Source organism: Colletotrichum jinshuiense, chromosome 2 (assembly GCF_051148585.1).
Source record: "Colletotrichum jinshuiense chromosome 2, complete sequence".
NCBI classification, from domain to species: domain Eukaryota; kingdom Fungi; phylum Ascomycota; class Sordariomycetes; order Glomerellales; family Glomerellaceae; genus Colletotrichum; species Colletotrichum jinshuiense.
The window spans coordinates 420,747-440,287 of NC_139309.1; the positions used below are offsets into that span (position 1 = coordinate 420,747).

At 56.2% G+C, this 19,541-nt stretch overlaps 4 protein-coding genes across 4 annotated transcripts; 2 read left to right on the forward strand and 2 right to left on the reverse strand.

Annotated features, from left to right (window-relative positions):
- Positions 1-5,112: 5,112 nt before the first annotated feature.
- Positions 5,113-7,615, forward strand: EsH8_II_000126 (Metallo-peptidase family M12-domain-containing protein; the record flags this gene model as incomplete). The annotated part of the gene is made up of 2 exons (XM_083263424.1): positions 5,113-5,179; positions 5,241-7,615. 2 exons carry the CDS (start codon positions 5,113-5,115, stop codon positions 7,613-7,615), a joined length of 2,442 nt encoding a protein of 813 aa, XP_083120746.1.
- Positions 7,616-8,276: 661 nt separating this feature from the next.
- Positions 8,277-9,017, reverse strand: EsH8_II_000127 (uncharacterized protein; the record flags this gene model as incomplete). Its single annotated transcript, XM_083263425.1, has 2 exons — positions 8,277-8,426; positions 8,586-9,017. 2 exons carry the CDS (start codon positions 9,015-9,017, stop codon positions 8,277-8,279), a joined length of 582 nt encoding a protein of 193 aa, XP_083120747.1.
- A 1,938-nt stretch (positions 9,018-10,955) lies between these two features.
- On the reverse strand, positions 10,956-13,394 carry EsH8_II_000128 (WD40-repeat-containing domain protein; the record flags this gene model as incomplete). The annotated part of the gene is made up of 6 exons (XM_083263426.1): positions 10,956-10,982; positions 11,033-11,473; positions 11,531-12,778; positions 12,916-13,076; positions 13,151-13,167; positions 13,342-13,394. The coding sequence occupies 6 exons, from the start codon at positions 13,392-13,394 to the stop codon at positions 10,956-10,958; spliced, it is 1,947 nt and encodes a 648-aa protein (XP_083120748.1).
- Positions 13,395-17,833: 4,439 nt separating this feature from the next.
- Positions 17,834-18,991, forward strand: EsH8_II_000129 (eukaryotic integral membrane protein-domain-containing protein; the record flags this gene model as incomplete). The annotated part of the gene is made up of 2 exons (XM_083263427.1): positions 17,834-18,210; positions 18,268-18,991. 2 exons carry the CDS (start codon positions 17,834-17,836, stop codon positions 18,989-18,991), a joined length of 1,101 nt encoding a protein of 366 aa, XP_083120749.1.
- Between the last annotated feature and the right edge of the window lie 550 nt (positions 18,992-19,541).

Consider the following 19,541-nt stretch of genomic DNA (forward strand, 5'->3'; position numbering starts at 1 on the left):
TGATCACGTCTCGGGTCCATCATTGATTAGACGGGCCCGAGTGGCGGCAGAAGAAGGCGAAGCCGAGACCTGGTTCCCTGGACGGGCAAAGACTATTACGCCTTCGGCCGTTGGACTCCACTGTCACCAAAGGCCCTCGCGGAGTCTCGGACATGGGAGGGGAGAGGTGAAGCACGGCCACCCGTACACCAGGCGACCGACGGGGTTTGTATGCATGAGGGGGTGTGAGGTTAAGTCGAGTGCCCCGGGAGGAGGCACGGAGGTTCTCTGCAAAGCTGTCGACACTCGGATCCACGTCGAGCGCAAAAAACAATGCCGAGCTCCGGCCCCTCGCCCCGGGAGGCCCGGCGCTTCGGCGCCGCTAGCTTTGGTAACCGACCGAGTGTGGGGGGAGGATGGGAGGGGGTATCCTTTTTTGGGTTGTTTGTTCAAAGACCTCAAAGGCGGTCAGGTCCTCTTGTTTTTTTCCCTCTCTCTTTCTTGGAAGCCGCTTCCGTGCCAAGGGCCGTGAGGCGCGCTAGGGGGGCTTGTGGAAGGGCCGTCTGGCGTTTTTCGGGCACGGTTGGTGGCTGCTTGCGAAGCGGTCAATGACGTTGCCCTGGGCTGCATCATGGAATGTGGGGTGAAGGAGGGAAAGCTGAGGGTGGCATGATGTTGGTGTCGGGCTTTTGCTCGACGCCTGGCCGTACCACCCCTCTCTTCTTGCCTCTTCCCTGGGTTACATCACGAGAGACGATGCGTGAAAACATGCCCAGCCTGGATTGGGGATCAAGACCCGAGACGAACGCATGGCAGAGCTTTGTGCAATGGCTTGGGGTCACCCGGCGAAGCTGGCAACGTCCATCTATCGAGTGGCATTGCGCATCGTTGTCTGAGAAGGGGGGGGGGTGGCGGTTTTGGCCCGTTGGGTAGAAGACCACCCTCTGCGAGTCGCCTGCCCCTTCAAAGGTTGGCAAGAGGAGCGTTTGCTCAAGCCTGACTCCCGTATAGAGCCACTCTCCAGGTAGGCTGTGTGCAGACACCGGCAGGAAGAAGTCCAACAAATCTATTTGAAAGGGCGTTGCGGGAATATGCTCGGGGTGTGCGATATCCTCCCGGGCCAGATCCTACCCTGTCTGTCGGGGGCTTGTTGAAAGCAGAGCCAGGACGCTGAATCAGGGACCTGCATTGGGAATTCCGCCCAACGGACCAACACGCACGCACGCATGATCCTCTTCCCTCTCCGCGCATTTATTGATCGCGGCGAGCATTGGACCACAAGATGTGTGGTTGGCTAGGCCGCCCAAGCTATTCCTCTTGCATCACACCCTCGTGTTGGTGGTGGGGAGGTGGGCTCCTCTCGATCTCGCCTTGGTTTGTTTCTGCCCCAAAGCACAGCCTCACTCGAGATGTTTTGGCTACTCGCGCGGATGGATGGCGTGTGGGCGGTAGCGGAAGCTGTTGCTGCAGCTGAGGAAGCAACCATTGTCGTCGTCATCTTGCATCCGGGGGTGGGTGGGCGTTCGATGTGGTTAGGCTCTTAGCACCCCGGCCCGGTATACTTGGCATGCCATCAAGACACCTAAGATTTTTTAAGATTTTTTTCAAGAGGAGCGAATCTTCAAGTCCGAGGCGGGAGAAAGTACAAGGATGGGAGGGGCAAAAAAAAGGACATGACTGACGGGTCTGACGGGATTCTGCTAGACTTGAAAGCACGTGGCAAGCGCTAAAGTTTGTTAGGGATCTTCGGTGACAGACTGATGGGACCGCCACCTCTCGACGCCGTTCTTGACCATGATTTGCGGGCCAAGACACTTTAGGATAATGGTGATGTCGGCGTCGGGTTTGGCAAGATCCCTCTTCTTGTCCGACTGTAGAGCAAACGCCCGTACGCACGAGGAAATTGAGAGAGTATGGGCAGCTTGGCCGTCAGCCATAGCCGGTTGTATCTGAGGATGCTGCCATATCAAGCGCAGCCCGGTCCATACCTGAGCTTTGGACACAAGATCTCCACTTGCATTCGGCATTCGTGGAAGAAGTGCCGGGCTCCAAGCATCTGGTACACAGGGTCAGGTAGCCCAGGTGACCACGAACACGGCCGTCGTGGGATACTCGGATGATACTCGGATGGGCACGGCCGCATCCTTCCCCCGTGAGCACAAGCTCCCCCTCGAAAGACGTTCGGACGACCAGGTCTAGCAGATGGTGGGGTTACAGATGTGATCAAGCCGAACTCCTAGGCCAAGGCCATTTTGGCATCTAAAGCTGCGGCAGTATCGTAACCGTTCGGAAGCAGTTTGATAACTGATACGGGGAACATGGGTTAAGGTCCACACGAGGGAGTAATTCCCTTCTTGGAGGCCTCTTTGGCAACCCATCTTACATACGATTCCACCAACTGTGATCAATTATTCAGCAGTAGCAGCACCAGCATCAACAGCAGCACCTGCAGTAGAAGGTTGGTTGGTTTGTGCATGCAGCGACGCCACCGAGGGATGGAGTTGTACGCGCAATGCAGGACCAAGACATTCCTGCTTTTGATGGTCGACTAACCCACACTTGCAGGGCTAACTGACGGTATCGGAGGAATAAAGCTCTTAAACCCGACAAAGATGGCTGTGTGAAAGCGGGGAAGGAACGTGGCGGTTGCTCTAGAAATCCAGATCGTCCGATGTTTTTATTTATTTGCTCTTCCTTCTTTTGCGGTGGAGTTGAGCTTCAGTGGGTGATAGGCTCGGTCGAGGCCGGAATTCAGAGTTTTTGGCGATTGCCCCCCATGTCCTTGGGAGTCAGTTAACCTATGACTGCCGGGGGGGGAGGGGGCATACAAGTTGTGCTTGTGTACAGTGTAGCCCTGTTTGGAAATATCCCTAAAGTCGAGGAGGGTTGCTACTCATCACTATGTTAGAATACGGTCTCAAAATGAGGCCAAGCAGATACTTTGTCTTTCGGTTGATTAAGAGAAATTAGTTAACAGCCAACAATGAACCCAGTTCTGAACGACAAGACATCCGAGAGTGAAAGCAAAGATTAGTTACATTAAAGAGCGGATTGGGTTTAGCGGCCGCACCCAGAGTGCTGGACAGAGGCTTTAGGCCAAGACTGCTCAGCCTCCAAGGTCAGGCCTAGTATGCAGGAGGGAGACGTAAGCTCATAAGCTTACACTGTAAAGAGATTCGAAGCCGTTCTGTCCGGCGCGGCGGGGTCAAGCCTGATGGGCGTTTGCAACATGAAAGACCGGCAGGAAAAGAGCCAAGTGACGATTGGCGTTTTATCGCTCTGTAATCGAGGCTCCACAAGAGAGGAGGGATCGCTGCGCCAGGGCCGGGAGGTTGAAGCTAGGTGAAGGGTATTTAACTATGGCGATGCATGACAATGCGATGCCGACGTTTTGATAGATCTTGTTCGAGTTAAAGATACAGAACCCTTTGCCTCACCCCAAAGGCTAAACCCCCCGGTCATTCACAGTTTACCTGCCACAGCATTTTCCGACAAACCTTTCCAAGCTTGCGTGGATTGCCATTGGTCAGGAAGGCACTACCTTAAACACCGTGTCACTGGGCTCTGAAACATCAAAGACGGAGGAGGCGCTGCTCAAGACAGAGCAGAGGTCGCAAGTCGGCCCAGGGTTGCAAGGTACGTACCCTGCTATATCAGCAGCACTAAGAATAGACGATAGGCATCTGTTAGGGAACCTGGAACCCCTCGACCAAGGGCGGGCTGACATGCAAGCAGCCTTAGCATACCCTACCATCCTGGAGGAGGAGGCTGTCATCCCATCCGCCCACCCCTTTCACCGGCTCCGTTGCCTTTCTGGGCATCCCTTCGCATTCGCGCAGTGTAGTAGAGCAGGTATTCGCGCATGTCTGGGGTCGACTGTCTGTAACGGCCTCCTCGTGCCTCAGTTCAGACGGGGGATAGTGTCAGATTTCGGAAGGAAAACCTTGACTCTTTGCCAGGGTGGCCTCGTTGCATATCCCAACCAAGTTTTTCTCTCGAGGTATGTTCGAATGAATTTGCTTCTTGCAGTCGGATTCGTCGCATGCATATGTCGCTGGCCCCATGAGATGAACCACCGTATCAACGTGACCGTCATGGCCAATGCCGCTGTACTTCCTGCATGCGTGGTCGGACAGGGAACGGGTTGGCTGGCCCGGTTACGGGAAGCGCGTTCAACCAGAATTATCAATTGCCCTTTCTTTTCTTTTCTTCTTTTTCTTCTGCTCTTTTGGCCGTGTCAACGAAGCGGTTGAGGATCACAAGAGTACGAGCGCGCCCAGCGTAGCGCCCGCGCGGCTTTTCGCATTGCGGCGTTGGTGCTGGTGACTCCCATGAGTGCTGGGGGATCGACCGGGTCGCAATTTTCAGGGCTTGTCAGCGACTAACAGTGAAACAGGGACGTAGGCCAACCCTCAGAGTGCAGAACACCCTGATTCACCAACCCCCTTTTGGGACAGTCGTTTTCCTCTTGCCCACACACACTCTCTCTCTCTGGATTACAGATACAAGGGGCGGAAAGGACAAGCCCACACTAAACCACTGAACGGGCCCACCGCTGCCAGGCTATCGCGGCGCGCTAGTACTGTCCCCGTGTCCCAGCCTCGGAAAAGGTACCTCGGTCTTCGTGTTGCCACTGCTGCATCCCGCAGTACACCAGGCCAAGAGAGACCAAGTCGCTCGCCCAGCCGCCTCTGGAACCCACCGCAACTCGAGTGCTCCAATACAGTTGGTCCACCCCCCCGTACCAAGACGTCGTGTTGCGCAATCAATCATTCATTCATCCGCGCATCCATCCACTGGCCACTGCCGGTCCAGGGACACCCCCCGAGAATCCCATACCCCCCAAAGCACTTCCATCTTCCGTCACCCGTTGAACGGTTCCAACTCCCGGACTTTCCACCTTCCTTCCCGTCCATTACAATATATTCGTTCGTTCTTGTTTTATTACCTTCTCTTGATATCGCCCCTGTTGTTTTTTTTGTCGCTTTTTTTGCCATCTTATTCTAGTTGGAATACCCCAAGGACGATTCGAGGTTTAGCTGGTTTAGACGTCCACTTTCCCCATAAGGAGGCTTACGCAAACCACAAGAGGCCTCCTCGAGCCTCACCCCGTCAACGGGGACACCATAAATCATGGTCTCTTTTAGGACCATTGCCACTGCCTTCGTCGGCCTGGCAGCTTTTTCGCAGGAAATACTAGGTTAGTGCCCGGCCTCATGAATCAGAGGGAAGAAACGCGGACTAACCCGCTGCCGGTGCAGCACACTCAACACAGCGGAACCCGTTGAAGTACGTAACCATTGTCGAAGATGCCGTCTTTCACTCGCCCTCACAACATTGCCACGCTCTCTCGCACTTCGATCTCACTTTCTCGCTACACGATAAACAGCAAAATATCCGCTTAGCGCTAGAGCCAAACCATGACATTCTACACAACACATTCGAGGTGAACTACATGGGAGCGGATGGCAATATTCACACAACAGAAACGGTGGACCGGTCAGAGCACCGCGTGTTTAGGGGCAAGGCTTTTGTGCGACACGAAGGGAGCCCCGGTGACTGGAGACATGCTGGCTGGGCCCGAATCACTGTCCACCGAGACGGCGCGGATCCCATCTTCGAAGGCGCTTTCCGTCTCGACGACGACCACCACCGCATCCAGACCGGATCCAATTACCACGCGCGCAAGCACCGCGAGGACCCCGATGCCCCGGACAGACGGAACCCCGACGACTACATGGTGGTGTGGAGGGACTCGGACATCATCGAATACTGGTCCGATAGGGAGGACTTGAAGAAGCGAGAGATTTTCGGCCGCTCGTCATGCGATTCAGACAGCTTGGACTTCAACGCCGATTACAAAATCTTTGACGCCCGGAATCCCAACCCTCTGCAGTCTGTGTCGTCAAGCTCTCTTTTCGGACGCTCTCTATTTGGCAGAGATACCGATGGCAGCACCGGAAACAACGGTGCCGGCGTCAACCTGGTGTCCACGATCGGCCAAACCAGCGGCTGCCCAACAACGCGCAAGATCGCTCTCTTGGGTGTCGCCACGGATTGCACCTATACCGCCGCCTTCAACTCAACCCAGGCAGTCAGACAAAACATCATTGACGTGATTAACGCGGCGTCCGAGGTGTACGAGAGCACGTTCAACATCTCACTTGGAATCCAAAACCTGACCATCAGCGACGCCAACTGCCCCGGACAAGCCAGTTCGTCCGCGCCTTGGAACGTAGCCTGCAGCTCAAGTGTTACGATTACGGATCGACTGAGTCTCTTTTCGGCATGGCGTGGCAAGTCCAACGACAACAACGCTTTCTGGACATTGATGAGCACCTGCGGTACCGATTCTGCCGTCGGTCTGGCCTGGTTGGGACAAGCCTGCGTTGCCGGGGCCCAGGCTCCGAGCAGCGGCAGCAGCAATAACCAGACAGTCGCTGCCGCGAACGTCGTAATCCAGACGCCCAGTGAGTGGCAAGTCGTCGCTCATGAGGTCGGCCACACATTCGGTGCTGTACACGACTGCACGTCCGATTCTTGCAGTAACGGTGACTCGGATTTGCAAAAATGCTGCCCTTTGAGCTCCAGTACTTGCAATGCTGGTGGTAGCTACATCATGAACCCCTCGACTGGCACCGGCATCCGAGCTTTCTCGCCTTGCAGTATCGGCAATATCTGCTCTGGCCTTCTCCGCAACCAGGTCAAGTCGACATGTCTGACAAACAACCGCGATGTCAACACGATTACTGGAAGTCAATGTGGCAACGGTATTGTTGAGTCGGGCGAGGAATGCGACTGCGGCGGCACGTCGGGTTGTGGCAGCAACACGTGTTGCAATGCCGAGACGTGTAAGTTTACAACCGGGTCAATCTGTGACCCGGCCAACGAGGACTGCTGCAACGGGCAATGCCAGTTTGCTACCAACGGGACGGTTTGTCGACAGAGCACCGGGTCTTGCGACCCCCAGGAGACTTGCAGTGGCGCATCGTCTACGTGCCCTAGTGACGTGCACAAAGACGACGGTGACTCTTGTGGCAACTCGGGCGAAGGTCTGACCTGCGCCTCTGGCCAATGCACCTCCCGCGATGAACAATGCAAGACTGCCTGGGGATCTCGAACCAACACGAGCGACGTGGCTTCTTGCAACAGCGGCAGTACTGACTGCATGATTTCCTGCACCGTGCCTGGCTTCGGCAACGGCGCGTGCACGACGATGAACCAGAACTTCCTGGATGGCACATCGTGTACGGGAGGCGGCAAGTGCTCCAACGGCCAGTGTGAGGGCGCCAATGCCGGCACCGAGATCTGGGAATGGATCCAGAACAACAAGGGCATCTTCATTCCTGTCGTCATCGTCGTCGGTCTTCTCATTCTCATCGTCTTATTCAGCTGTATATGCAGCGCTTGCCGGAGGAGTAGGAGCCGCACCAGAGCCAGGCGCCTTCAGCCGGTGCCGGTGCCGCCCATGACCCACGGCGGCGGCTGGAGCAGTTACGGTGGGGCTTGGAGCAACCCGAATATCCCTCCGCCGCCCCCGGCCGCCACCCGTCCCGGGGCACCCCCGTCCTACCAGCATACGCCATATCAGAATAATTGGGAGATGAACAGGACTCAGAGCGCCAGGTACGCCTAAGACGCGATCCGGATGGCTTTAGAGGAGGACAAGGACAACAGGATCCATGGGTAGACTATTGCATTACTAGGAGTTGGTGGTGTTTTATCTTGCGGATTTCAAAAGCTCCCCCATGCTTGGGGCGAGACTGCTGCACATTAACACGGCACTGTCTACCTTGGACAGTGTCATTGTGTAAAAATTATGAGGACTACGGTCGAATACCTTGCAGATACCTAAAGACGGCATAGGAGTATATATAACTTAGGTCAGCTGGCTGATCCGATGCGGATACCAGCGACAGTCACACAAACCCTTTTAGATATCGACACCATCCCCATTGCCTATTACTTGGTTGTGCGAGTTGACCTCATTGACTCGCCGTGAAAACATAATAAACGCCGGTGCCACAATAAGCGGTTCCTATCCTCCGTGATTTGTGTTGTCTTGTTGGGAAGCAACGCACTCTTGATAACTAGTATGACCTTATTGAAGGAAGACTCATCAGGTTCCCCCTACCCTTTGCGTGGCAACCCATTGTTCCCGAGCCCCCGCCGTGATAACACCCCAAACTCCAAAGTTCATTGTCATTGCTTGGACCCTTTCCGTAGACTGGCCCATTGCCCCTTCAACCCTGCCCCGAATCATAATGCCAAGTCGCAAAGCTCTCGGTAGTCGCTCATCAGTGGCGGCCCATCCGCTCTCCGCCAGCGCTGCGGCGGCGCGGGTCACGCCGCGAGGCCGAGGCTTTGCGGTGGTCGGGCTGCAGGGCGGGCTCCTCGCTGAAGCCGCAGAGCATGCGGGTGAAGTAGAGACGAGTGCCGGGGATGCTCTAGGAGGTCGCAATCTCTTGTCAGCTAACACGAGCGCACACCAGGTCGAACGGTTCAAGGCGAGTGGCTTTATATATATATTCAACCGCGAGGGTGAAAAGTGGAATAGCAACAAATACGACGAGGAAAAAAGAAGAAAAGGGGGAAGAAAAACTCACGTCTCCGCGGCTACACGCGTACATGGCCAGCTTCTCGGGGTCCTCGAGCACAGCAACAGCCCAGAGCTTCCGCTGGCGGACGTCGTAGGAATCACCGTCCCCCACGCCTCCTCCGCCGCCGCCTCCCCCCACGATGCCAGAGGCAGAGGATGCGACCCCGCCGCCGTGGCCGTGGCCGTGGCCGGGCCCGAGGTGTCCCAGTCTGCCGACGCCGCCCCGCGAGGGGGAGTCGACGCCCCCGTCAAAGTCGAGGTCCGAGTCCGAGGGGCTGTCGCGCGGGGAGTAGGGGTCCTTGCCGCGGGCTTGGCGGTCGCGCATTGCGGGCGTGAAGGCGTTCTGCGCCGCGCCGGGGCGGGTGGAGGACGACGACGAGGGTTGTTGCGGGGAGTGGAAGTAGGATGGGCGCTGGGGGGTGTAGTAAGGCGCCGACATTCTTGCTTTTTTATGCGAGTGTCGCGGGATGGGGCGTCAATGAGGGTGTTGAAGCGTTGGTGGGAACAAAACCGGGGCCTTTGACGATGGATGGCGAAAGGTCGATTGTGAGATTGCAAGATGATGACGACGGTATTCGTGAGATGAGGTTGACGGCGGTGATGATGATGGCCGTGGTTGTGGTGGTGGGACTTGACGAGCGGTGACTGGGAATTCCGACCCCCTTGCTTTGCGATTGTTTTATTTTATTCTGGGCTTTCCCCGACCACTCCAAAGGGCGGATTAGCAAGGAGATCAAAGTAGGAGAATGAAGCCTAGTTGTAGTTAAACACGAGGTTGAGGCCGAGCCTAGACAATGCCCCGTTGACGTTCGAGTACGGCGTGGTTGACAATGGGATTATCTCACAATCAAACGCGTGCACGGGTGTGTCGTCGGCGTTTGTCGCTTTCAACGTGGGGAATACCCAACGAGGGGAGGGGAAGGGGACGGCACGTCTTCCTCGGACCGGATGCGGGGGCCCAGTTTGCAAGCGCCCTGTGTCTCCCGGAGCTTGCCAGCCCTGCGCCAGCAACCCCCCGCGTCATGTTTGCTCTTTCTCGGCCGTATGGCGGCCTGTGGCATACGTGCGAGGGACAGCGTTACTGATGGCAAGTCACCCTTATGCGCCCAGCAAATATCCAAACATCAGCGTTTGGCGTAAGACCCGAACCCCCCTCCCGCTCCTGCCCGCAACTCCCGACCCCGCGAGGACTTAAGAATGTCACCGTGCTGGCGTTGACTCGTATAAGCTACATACCCTCCTCCTCTGCCGTAGTTTCAAAGCGTGACACACGATTAGCACCTGGTCTTCTCGCTCGCTTATTGGACCTTGTTCTCTGTCTGGACATACATACACCTCTGTTTATCCCATACATTTCTATGCTGCGTCTCGACCCGGACAATTTTGGCAAACTTGGCCAAGAGTTTGGAACCCCCGGAACCCCACCCTCGTTCGATAACAGTAATCCTACCACCCATCAGGAAAAGGGCCGCCTTCACCCGCCATTGCCGTCATTGTCTACAAGCTTGTTTGTATAAAAAATATAAAAAACAAGACCATGGCACTGCCTGGAGGAAGACGCTCTCAATCAGGGCTGTTCATTTGGGTTTGTCGGGGAACTAGGCAGACAGGCAGTCCCCATGACCGAGAAGATAAATTGTTTGTTCAACCCTACGATGTCGACACCAGGCTTCAAATTAAGGAGGGCTTCCAACTGAGCTGGTTGGTGGTTGCAGGAAAAATAGCCCAAGGCATTCGACACCGGTTTGTGGCTGGTGGTACACAGTCAGGAGTATTGGCACACGGGAAAGCTGCTGTATACCGAGCATTCACATTTGAGGCAGGAAAACATAAGTACAACGTCGAGTCATAAACCCCCCTTTTTTTGTCATATCAGTTGGTATATACAGGCATAGTGTACAACGCGCTGACCCTGCGAGTGCCAAGTAATGTATCCCTCTCCCGCTCCCGGACACGAACCCTTTGGAAAATGAACCGCCCGAAACGACGAAAGCGACCGAAATCGTCTACCGCGGCGAAATCTAAACCAACGCTGACTCCAGTCATTCTTTCCAGAAGCTACTTGTAAGATGATGAAGGTATGCGTATGCAAGAAGGTAGCCGGCTCCCCCATTTCCCACTAGTGAGGACCGTCTGGTATCCCCGATAAACAACACTGCCACGACGCCGGAAATTGTAGATTTTTTGGACAGATGAATGTACGACACGAACCGCCGCATGTGTTCGGCTTGCATTACGAATATAGGAGGCGCCTGCCGCGTAGGATGTTGGTCCTAATGATGGACCGAGAATCTCCGAAGTTGAACACCTCCTTCGAATGCTTAAACAGTCGCCGGTCCGTGCAAACGAAAAGAGCACATAACCTCTACGGTCGATTTCATCGACTGAAGTTGATGACAGCCAACTGCGCCACGTTAGAATCAAACCACAATGGCAGGTTCGTGGATTACTTACCCGACTATTCGCTCCGTACGCGAGTCTCTGGCCATCAGCGTCCCAACACAAACAATGCTCATCCTCCTCCTCTGGTTCCGAACTGGCCTTGGGGCTAAGCCAGCCCGGGTGTGGTAACCTGCTCCAACTGGCACGAGGCATCGTGTGCTCTCCGACCTTCCAAATAAGTATGCGGCCAGCCGTCGCCCCGGCGATGAAGGCGCCATCCGGTGTGAATGCGATGGAGACGATGGGTGACTCCATTGTCAAAATGGACTTCGGTTTTCCTGGTTCTGGGTCCCTGGCATTTGATATGATTATGGCACAATCGTCGCCTCCGGATGCAATCAACCGCTCATCTTCCGATGGATTGGACTCGTCGGGAAGAGGCTGCCATTGCACAGCTGTGATGGCCCCGGAGTGAGCCGTTACTGACCGCCGATGACCGTTTTCGTCCCAGAGCTAAAGAAATTTTGAGTGAGCCGAACTTTCACAGCACAGGCGTTTCGGGATACTTACATCCAGGATACCCTTGTCGCTCGCCGTAGCGGCAAGTTTTGATCGCCAATCGTAGACAACCTGAGTGAAGGTGTCGTCTTCCCGGCTCTCGAGTTTCTTATTCGGTACGATGGAAGTCTCAGTGCATTGCAAAGACAGCATCACATCGCCGCCGGTCAGCAGGAACTCGGTTTCGCTAGTCCACGCAGCATCCAGTGGCCAGTTGAGCAGGTCGTGATTTGGCAAGAAATAGGACAGCGTGTTGGAGGTTAAAGAGTGATAGACGGTGACGAGGGCCCCGCCGTTGCCGTTACCATTGCTATTGTCGGGTGCGATGGCCAGGAGAGCAGCGTCGCTCGGGCTCCAACGAAGTTTGATGACGGGAGGGTCCGAGACGTCGAACTTATCGACATGCGAGCCGTCCTTTGCCCAAATGTGAACTGACGCCTTGTCGCCGTATTCAGTAGCGATAGCAATAGCAGTTCCCCCCCAATTCCAGGCAAGTTGGCCAACCGTGGCTGTCCTGGGCGTCTCGTCGTCGATGAGACTGTGGAACGGGCGCTGTACACCATGCACGTGACCGTCGGACTCGTGGGCTGGAGCGGGCGTCATAGTGCTTGAACGTGAGATGGTCCAAATGCGGGCTAGCGCATCGGTTCCAGCAGCCGCCAAGATTGATGGGTCCTTCGGGTTCCACTCGCAGCGCAACAGGATGGGTGCGTTTTCGCCGTTGGCTGACGAGGGCGAGGCTCCGGGACCGCCTGCATTCGCAGCAGTCGTCGGGGCGCCGCCGTCTGAAGCGTTGAGGGTGGTACCGGTGCTGGTGCTACTGTCGTCGGGCATTAATCGCAAAAAAGTGGTCTCCGGAGCGAGCTCTTCGACTTTGTCGACCTGCGTGCCCTGCTCGGGGCCATCTGTTCTCGGTGTGGGCGTCGGAGCTTGTTCGCCCTCTTGGGGAGACGGATAGGCGTGGTTGTTGTCCCCGTGGCTGTCTAGCTCCATGGGGTCCGTGGCTGCATCCGCCCCGTTTGTGCTTTCGTACCCATTGCTGAGCCTGGGCCGCTTGCTGGGTGAGCCGCCATTCACCATGTGCTGCTGTGGCCGGCTGTCAAATTGGCGTTTTCGAGTGTTTTCGACTTCCATTTCTGTGTCGTCCACCTCCCCATCTGCGTCCTCGTCTTCCTCGACCTTTTGAGGCGGCTGAGCGATCAATGGCCCAAACAACCCCACCTGCAGTGCTTCGGCCGCAGCCGTAGCGTCTGGGGGTACCTGCACGCGCAAGAAAAAGCGTCAGTTTGCTAAAGTTCGCACATGTCCACACACCCACCCGACGCCGACTCGGGCTGCACCGGCTGCTCATGACGCGGAGAGGAGAGGACACCCTCGGTGGTAGCGGGTTGCCTTACCAGTTTCTTCGCATGCTCCCTCTCTAGGGCGTGGTAGCAGAGGCCTTTGTTGATGACGGACACCAATGCATGACTCTTGACGTGATTTGCGAAATCAAAATGCCGATGAGGTTGCTGAATGTGCCACTCCTTCTGGAACTTGGCTGCGGTTTCTCGGTAGTCTGCAATCGTCAGAAAAAAAAGCCATGGCCCACCACCAGCTGTCGCTGGCTGTACCCAGACGGTTGTCACATACTGCCTTCCAAGAGATACCTGTAGAGCGAGGAGAAGTCAGCACGTTAGCAATGCCATGAAAGGGCCTCTCTCGGGGCTCAATCCACACGAGAGGCGGGCTGGAGGGCGTGAGATGCGTGAGGTGAGTGAGGCGCGATTGTGTGTGAAGGTGTGGGTGAGCGTGAGCGTGAGACGCAAAAAGGGTGAACGAACCTCCAGACGAGGAAGTTGACTCTGTCCGAGTCGAGGTACTCCTTGGTGACCATGCCGCGAGGTGCCGCTGTGGGCGGCCTGATTGAGAACAGTGGTTTGGGAGGATTCGATCGGGGATTCGACGAGGGCCTTCGCGGGCGTGATTCCAGGCGTCGTCGAGGGAGCGTTTTTGCAGTCGTCGATTCAAGATGAGAGGAAAGATTGAAGATTGAGGAAGCCCGCAAGAGTGGATGAAATGGAAGGATGGGCGAATCTGAATCTGGCGGTACGTAGGCAAGGTACCTTGTTTAGGCGAGACCAGGCGTGAGGCGTGGCGCTAGCGCCAGCAGCCCAGTTGGATTCAATGGCGGGCACTGACTGGATTAGCGACCAAATGTAGGGGACTACTATGTACCTACGACTGGGGGAGGAAGAGACACAGGACAGGCACTGCGACGTTGACTGGGACATGACGGGATTGGCACACGCGCTTTTCGCTCTCTGTGTCTCTCTGGCACAGCACCGCACACCCCAGCACATTGCAAGATTGGCCGTGACAGCCAGCAGCAACGGCACCACCACCATCGCCGCCGCCATCGATCACTGCTCTGCGTGAGGTAGCCCCCATCGGTGCAGCGCTGCGGCGGCACAGAGTTGCAGAGCACACGCACACACGCATACACGCACAAGTCGCACCCGGATAGGGAGCAGCAGGGAACACGCCAAGGGGGGAAAGGGACCAGCTTGAGGCCCTGGACCCTGGTCGAGGCTTTGCGAGTCCCAGGGAAGACTAATGAACGAACGAGCGCAGCCAGCATCAACCAGACACGAATCTTGGAGACGCCCATCAACTGGGACGGGAGCTGGAGGAACAAGCATACCCAAGAGGTACGTACCGACTACGTCGGACGGGAGTGGAGTTGGCCCCAAGTGCATGATCCAAGGTACTTAACCTTCAGCGTACCTTTGGGACCGTTCCTCCGGCCGGATGGTGTACCTAATGGAGCGTTGGGGTAGACCTGGCGGACGTGACAAAAGCCCGGGAAATTCTTTGATGTCCGTTGAATTGTCTTTTGAGGTTGGCCACCCTTCAGAAGTATGGACCAGGCAGTGTTGGCTGGGCTGCTGCATAGGATGGTATTCGTCACCGACGGGTCAGGGAGCCCGGACTGTACTGTGCTGGGGGAAGGCGGGCAGCAGGCTTCGAGAAAACGATAATTCTCTGCTAATCCCGTGGTCCCGCCCATCAATTTGTTGTTGTGGTCCATCGAATTTGGGGGTGGTGTTTGGGGCTGCTACTCAAGACAGGGTTCCCGGGAGAGCCACAGCTTGGGACTTGGAGGTGGCCCTGACACCCAGTCACAATACCGCCCCTTGCGCTTGCCCGAGGTACCTCACCCGTGAAGGTACCTTGCTTTGCCTCTGCCTTCACCTGCCTGACATGCGTTCTTTTCTTGGCCCAACGTAGTGTGTAGTGAACGGGACAATCCTGCACTCGCTTCTCGCCAGGCTTCTCCGCGCTGTCGTGTAATGTGAGCTCGACCAGGCCCGGCCACTGTCAGAACAAGCCCAAGATTCCCACCTCACCCTCGAGGTCAGGGGGCCACTTCACGAAAGCCTTGGTTGCATTCCCTCTTTTGTTCCAGCATGGCGATCTCTTCGTCTGCTCCCCCTCTGAAGCAGCAGACTACTTCGGCTGTACGTATCGACATTTGGGCTACGCGACTGCATCAAAAGAAAAACTCGATCGTTTCAGGGGTTCAGAACAAGCAAGACACTGTGGATGCCGGGCTCTTCCTGGCAGACGGACGGACACCTGGAGGAGGGCTGGAGACGTTGAACTTTCGAAGGTACCTTGAAAAGTACAATGACGGGAGTCAGATGCACGGATTGGCTGCCTGGGAGTGTAGCCCCCTCAAAACCCACCTTACATAAGGTAGCTCCCCAGTTTCTTGGAGCAATGGAAACACTCCAATGTCTTCAACCGGGCTGGCTGATCAGTTCATGGCTCCTCTGCCGTCCGTCTGCCCATTGCACGCGCGCCGCTTCTGGCCCATTTGCGCCAATCGAAAGCAATCTTTGTATCACCATGGATGACCTGCTTCCGTGCTCCATCTCCCCCCTCGTGTGTCGTTGTTGATCCCGCCATCCATCCCCACCTCGCCGGTCGGGGTTTGGTGGTCACAGAAGGGAAGTCCACCAGAAACAATTCTTGCTTTGAAGTTGGTGCCGATTCTGGCCTCTAGCCGCAACCTAAAGCCAAAAATGCAAAGTCAAAGGAGGGTGAGCACGCGGAAGCACTCCGCAGAGGCAGGCCAGGAGAGCAGACGAGACAAGCACCAGCATCAGCACCGGACCAGCTATGCTTGTCTGGTGCACTGGGTGCTGCGTCCTGACGTCTCCGCCCAACCATCTGTATTGCGGCGCGGCCTAGCTTGCATGCACAAATCGATACGTACATGCTCTCCTTCTCTTTTTTTGCCCCATGCGGCCATCGCCCTGGAGGCTAATGCCGAGAGAGGGCCGCGCCTCTTGGGGCTGCAGCCCGCGCAGATGAGCAGCGGTTTGTCGTCTGTTTCCAATTCTTACCCGTCATGTACGTACCTCGAACCTTGAATGGCAAGACAAGGTAAGGTCCCGAGTGGGGGATTCCAATCATGACAGCGGCGGGGGTTGAAGTCGGATTCGGAGGAGGCAACCGGAGCACGCCCATCGCCAGGCTTGCTGGTCGGTTCATCGACTAGTAGATGCCATCGTCGTCGATTATCGCGCATCCTCCTTCCTGCTTCCTGTTTTTGCTCCCCCACCACCACCTTTTTCTCGTCTGCTCGCAAGGTCGTCTCTTGTGTGTACGTGGCATTGCCCTCCAAGGGGCCTTCCCTGGCGGGAACCGCTGGTTGCGAGGCGCCATGGGTGGGTGTGGACAAGGATGTGATGGCTGCATGGCCTTCGATCTTTAATAGCTCCGGGGACTTCTTCAGGGCCCCCTGCCACCGCTTGTCTGTGACCACTCATTGCTGGCTACTCACGCCGGCACATCAGGCCAAGCCAAATGGGACCTCGTTTTGTGGTCAAACTCCATCCCGTCAACGTTTGCCAACGTTTTGGCGTTCGGAAACACCCCTGGGAATGGTAGGACGCTCACACGGTGAGGAACCCTAGCATCCTAGCACCGATTTAAATGATGCTGGTGTTGTGCTGACGCTGCTGGTTCCCTATTCCGAGACCGTCTAATCAATGGCGACATGCATCCCAGCGCAATGCCGCCGCAACGTCTGGGGTATTTTTGATGACGAGGGCTGGGGGGCGGTCGGCCCTTAGCCGCCAGTCGTCGCAGAATGGGGAACTGGCAGTCGTTGCGCTGACGGCAATCCATCGTCAATTCGACGGTGACAGCCTCTTCAAATTAACAATCTTTTTTTCGTCCTCATCATGCCATGGCGAAGGCAACGGCGTCATTTCCCATCCGACCGAGCCAGCCTAGTCGAGCAACGAGCGATCTGGCACTTTTCTGGCGGTCTTAGGGTGGCCCGTCCGAGGTTTGCGGCACCGTCCGAAGGCGTCCAGGGGCCTGCTCTCGAGTCAGTTTTGCCGCCAGCATTCTCACCAAAGCTGCCCTCAAATTGCGCCGAGGGAGACATGTCATGTCAACCGCTGTAGCATTCCTCAAGGCTCCTCAAATTGGCTTCTGGGCTTGACCATGCCGAAAAAAAACAAAACAAGGCTTCTTGCCGGGCGGCCGGACGGTGGCACCTTTGGGGAAAGGGCGGACGACGGCTTCTGGCTGGCACGGTCGGGCTGGGCTGGCGTTCAACCAAATCAAGTGCCCTTGCTGGGTAGGAGCCCTGCAGGGATGGGACCACGAGATCTCCCCGTTTCGACCGCATCGAGGACTGGTCGGACCCACCAGTGGAACACTTCCCACGCCCCCTCTCAGCCCGCCCATCGCCCTGCAGATAGAAAAACTCTGGGACCTGCTTGTGCTGTTTGTGCGCCTCCTCGTGCGCCGCTGTCTGTCCATGTTCAAATCAGCCGAAAGTCAGGCTGTGGTTGATGAAATCATGGCCATGTAGGATCTGCTCGCTGTTGGTATTTGAGAGCTAGAGTTACCCTCCGCGGAGGCGAGGGACAAGAGGGACTCTGGTGGGAACAAGACTCGGGATACGTACCTAAGGTAAGGAGCGCGCTGCTCGTGTCAATTTTGCTGGTTGCCCGCCAAAATGGATCACGGGACCCAATGAGTTCCATCAGCATGGCCTGTGCGTCAAACTGCCAGCTCTTGCCCCATTCCCAGTCAGGCATGGCTTAACTTATCCCTCGGTATGACTATAATCCGTGAACTTGGTTCCACTTGAACGGCGCCAGGGCGCTTTACCATTCGCGTCCAAGTGTCCCCTTGGATGAGGCTCTACACGGACCAGATATCTGAAGGCAAAAGGCGAGCTTGTCATATCACGATTCCACCTTAAATGAGCTGCTGACGTCCACCGCCCCGACCGGAAGCTGTCCCAAGATGCCGCCTCGAATCAACATCCCGCCGGTCACGCGGGTCCTGCTAGCTGTGCTCGTTCTGCAGTCTTTCCTGAGCGCCGCGATTCGCTATCGCCAATGGAGCGCGACGTCAGAGATCGTGATCCCGTACCTGACGCTGATCCCTCAGCTCTCCCTTATCTACCCGTGGACCTTCTTGACCTCGACGTTGGTTGAGAACAACATCTTCACTCTTGGTATCGCAGGTGTCACCATCTACCAAGGGGGTAGATACCTGGAGAGGGCTTGGTCCTCGGCAGAGCTGGCCAAATATGTCGCCATTACTGCTCTGATCCCGAATACCCTCACATTCGCGCTTATGATCATTTTTTTCACGCTGACGAGAAACGAGCGCTGGACGTAAGTTGAACCCTGGAACCTCCAAAGCTGCCATATACTGATGAAGCTCCAAACCAGATTGACCGTCATTGGCGGCACCATCCCGATGCAGATCTCCTTCCTCGTCGCGTTCAGTCAACTTGTCCCGGCGCACACAGTCACCCTGTTCCGCGGCATCGTGTCTCTCCGAGTCCCGAGATTCCCTTTGTTATACCTCGGCCTCGTTTTTGTGCTGTCTCTGACGCCACTTCTGACGACTGCCTCCTTCTCCCTTGCCGTGAGCGGCTTTCTCACAAGTTGGACCTACCTCCGCTTCTACAAGACCGTCTTCCCAGACCTCGACTCCTCCCAACCGACTTCTCTTCGCGGGGACGCCAGCGAGACGTTTGCATTTTCCGAGTTCTTCCCCGGACCGGTGAAGCCGTTCGTGGCTGCCCTCTCGGCTCAGATCTTCGAGGTGCTGGTAGCGATGCGGATATGCAGCCCGTTCTCCGCGGATAACGTCGCGTCTGGACGAGGAAATAATTATATACAACGAAGCGCTCCGGGTGGTGCAAGGGCCGAGGCGGAGCGGAGAAGAGCGTTGGCGTTGAAGACACTCGACCAGAGACTACACGCGGCCACTGCCAGTACAGCGAATCGATCTTCCTCACAAACGCCGGCGCAGCAGCCCACGGGCCCGACGGTGCAAACGCAGCCTCAACCCAACACGCAGACGGCTATGACTACCCAGCCGACCGCGATATTGGGGGAGACGAACTACACTCCGGACCAGGACTCGAGCGAGAAATCCACGTCGTGAGAAGACCGCTTCGACTTTAAACCATTATTTTTCTTATTCTTTTTCGGTTTCCGACCCGGGCGGGTGACTGAACAGAACGGCGACGGAAACGGCAACGATGTACTCTTTATGTGTTGAATTAGGGAACATTTTTAATTCCGGGTTTGTTTGGCATCGGCGTCTAAAGACGGATGGATACCTTCAATGCGCGCGAGTAGTGTAGCGGGACGCGCGGCGATTTAGGATTATGATAGCGAAGTCTACCAGGTAGTGTAGTTTTTACACCGCAGGCGGGAATTCGAATGATGTATGTCTAGAGGCCCAGTGTCCCTATCCTCGTCAACTTGGGGGCTGTATTATCTGCGTCCACGCGTATGCTCATCATTTCACACATGCTGCGGCCTGCCCGGCTGTCATTCCCTCCGCGCCTACCATCAAAAGCTCCACCGATACCCCGAAAATGCGTCTCCGCTAGGATCCGATTCTTCGGCGTCGTTAAAAGAATACGACGGCGCTTCATTTTTATTTTTGAAAAAGGACTCCCGGGCCTGATATTTGTGCACCCTCGGAC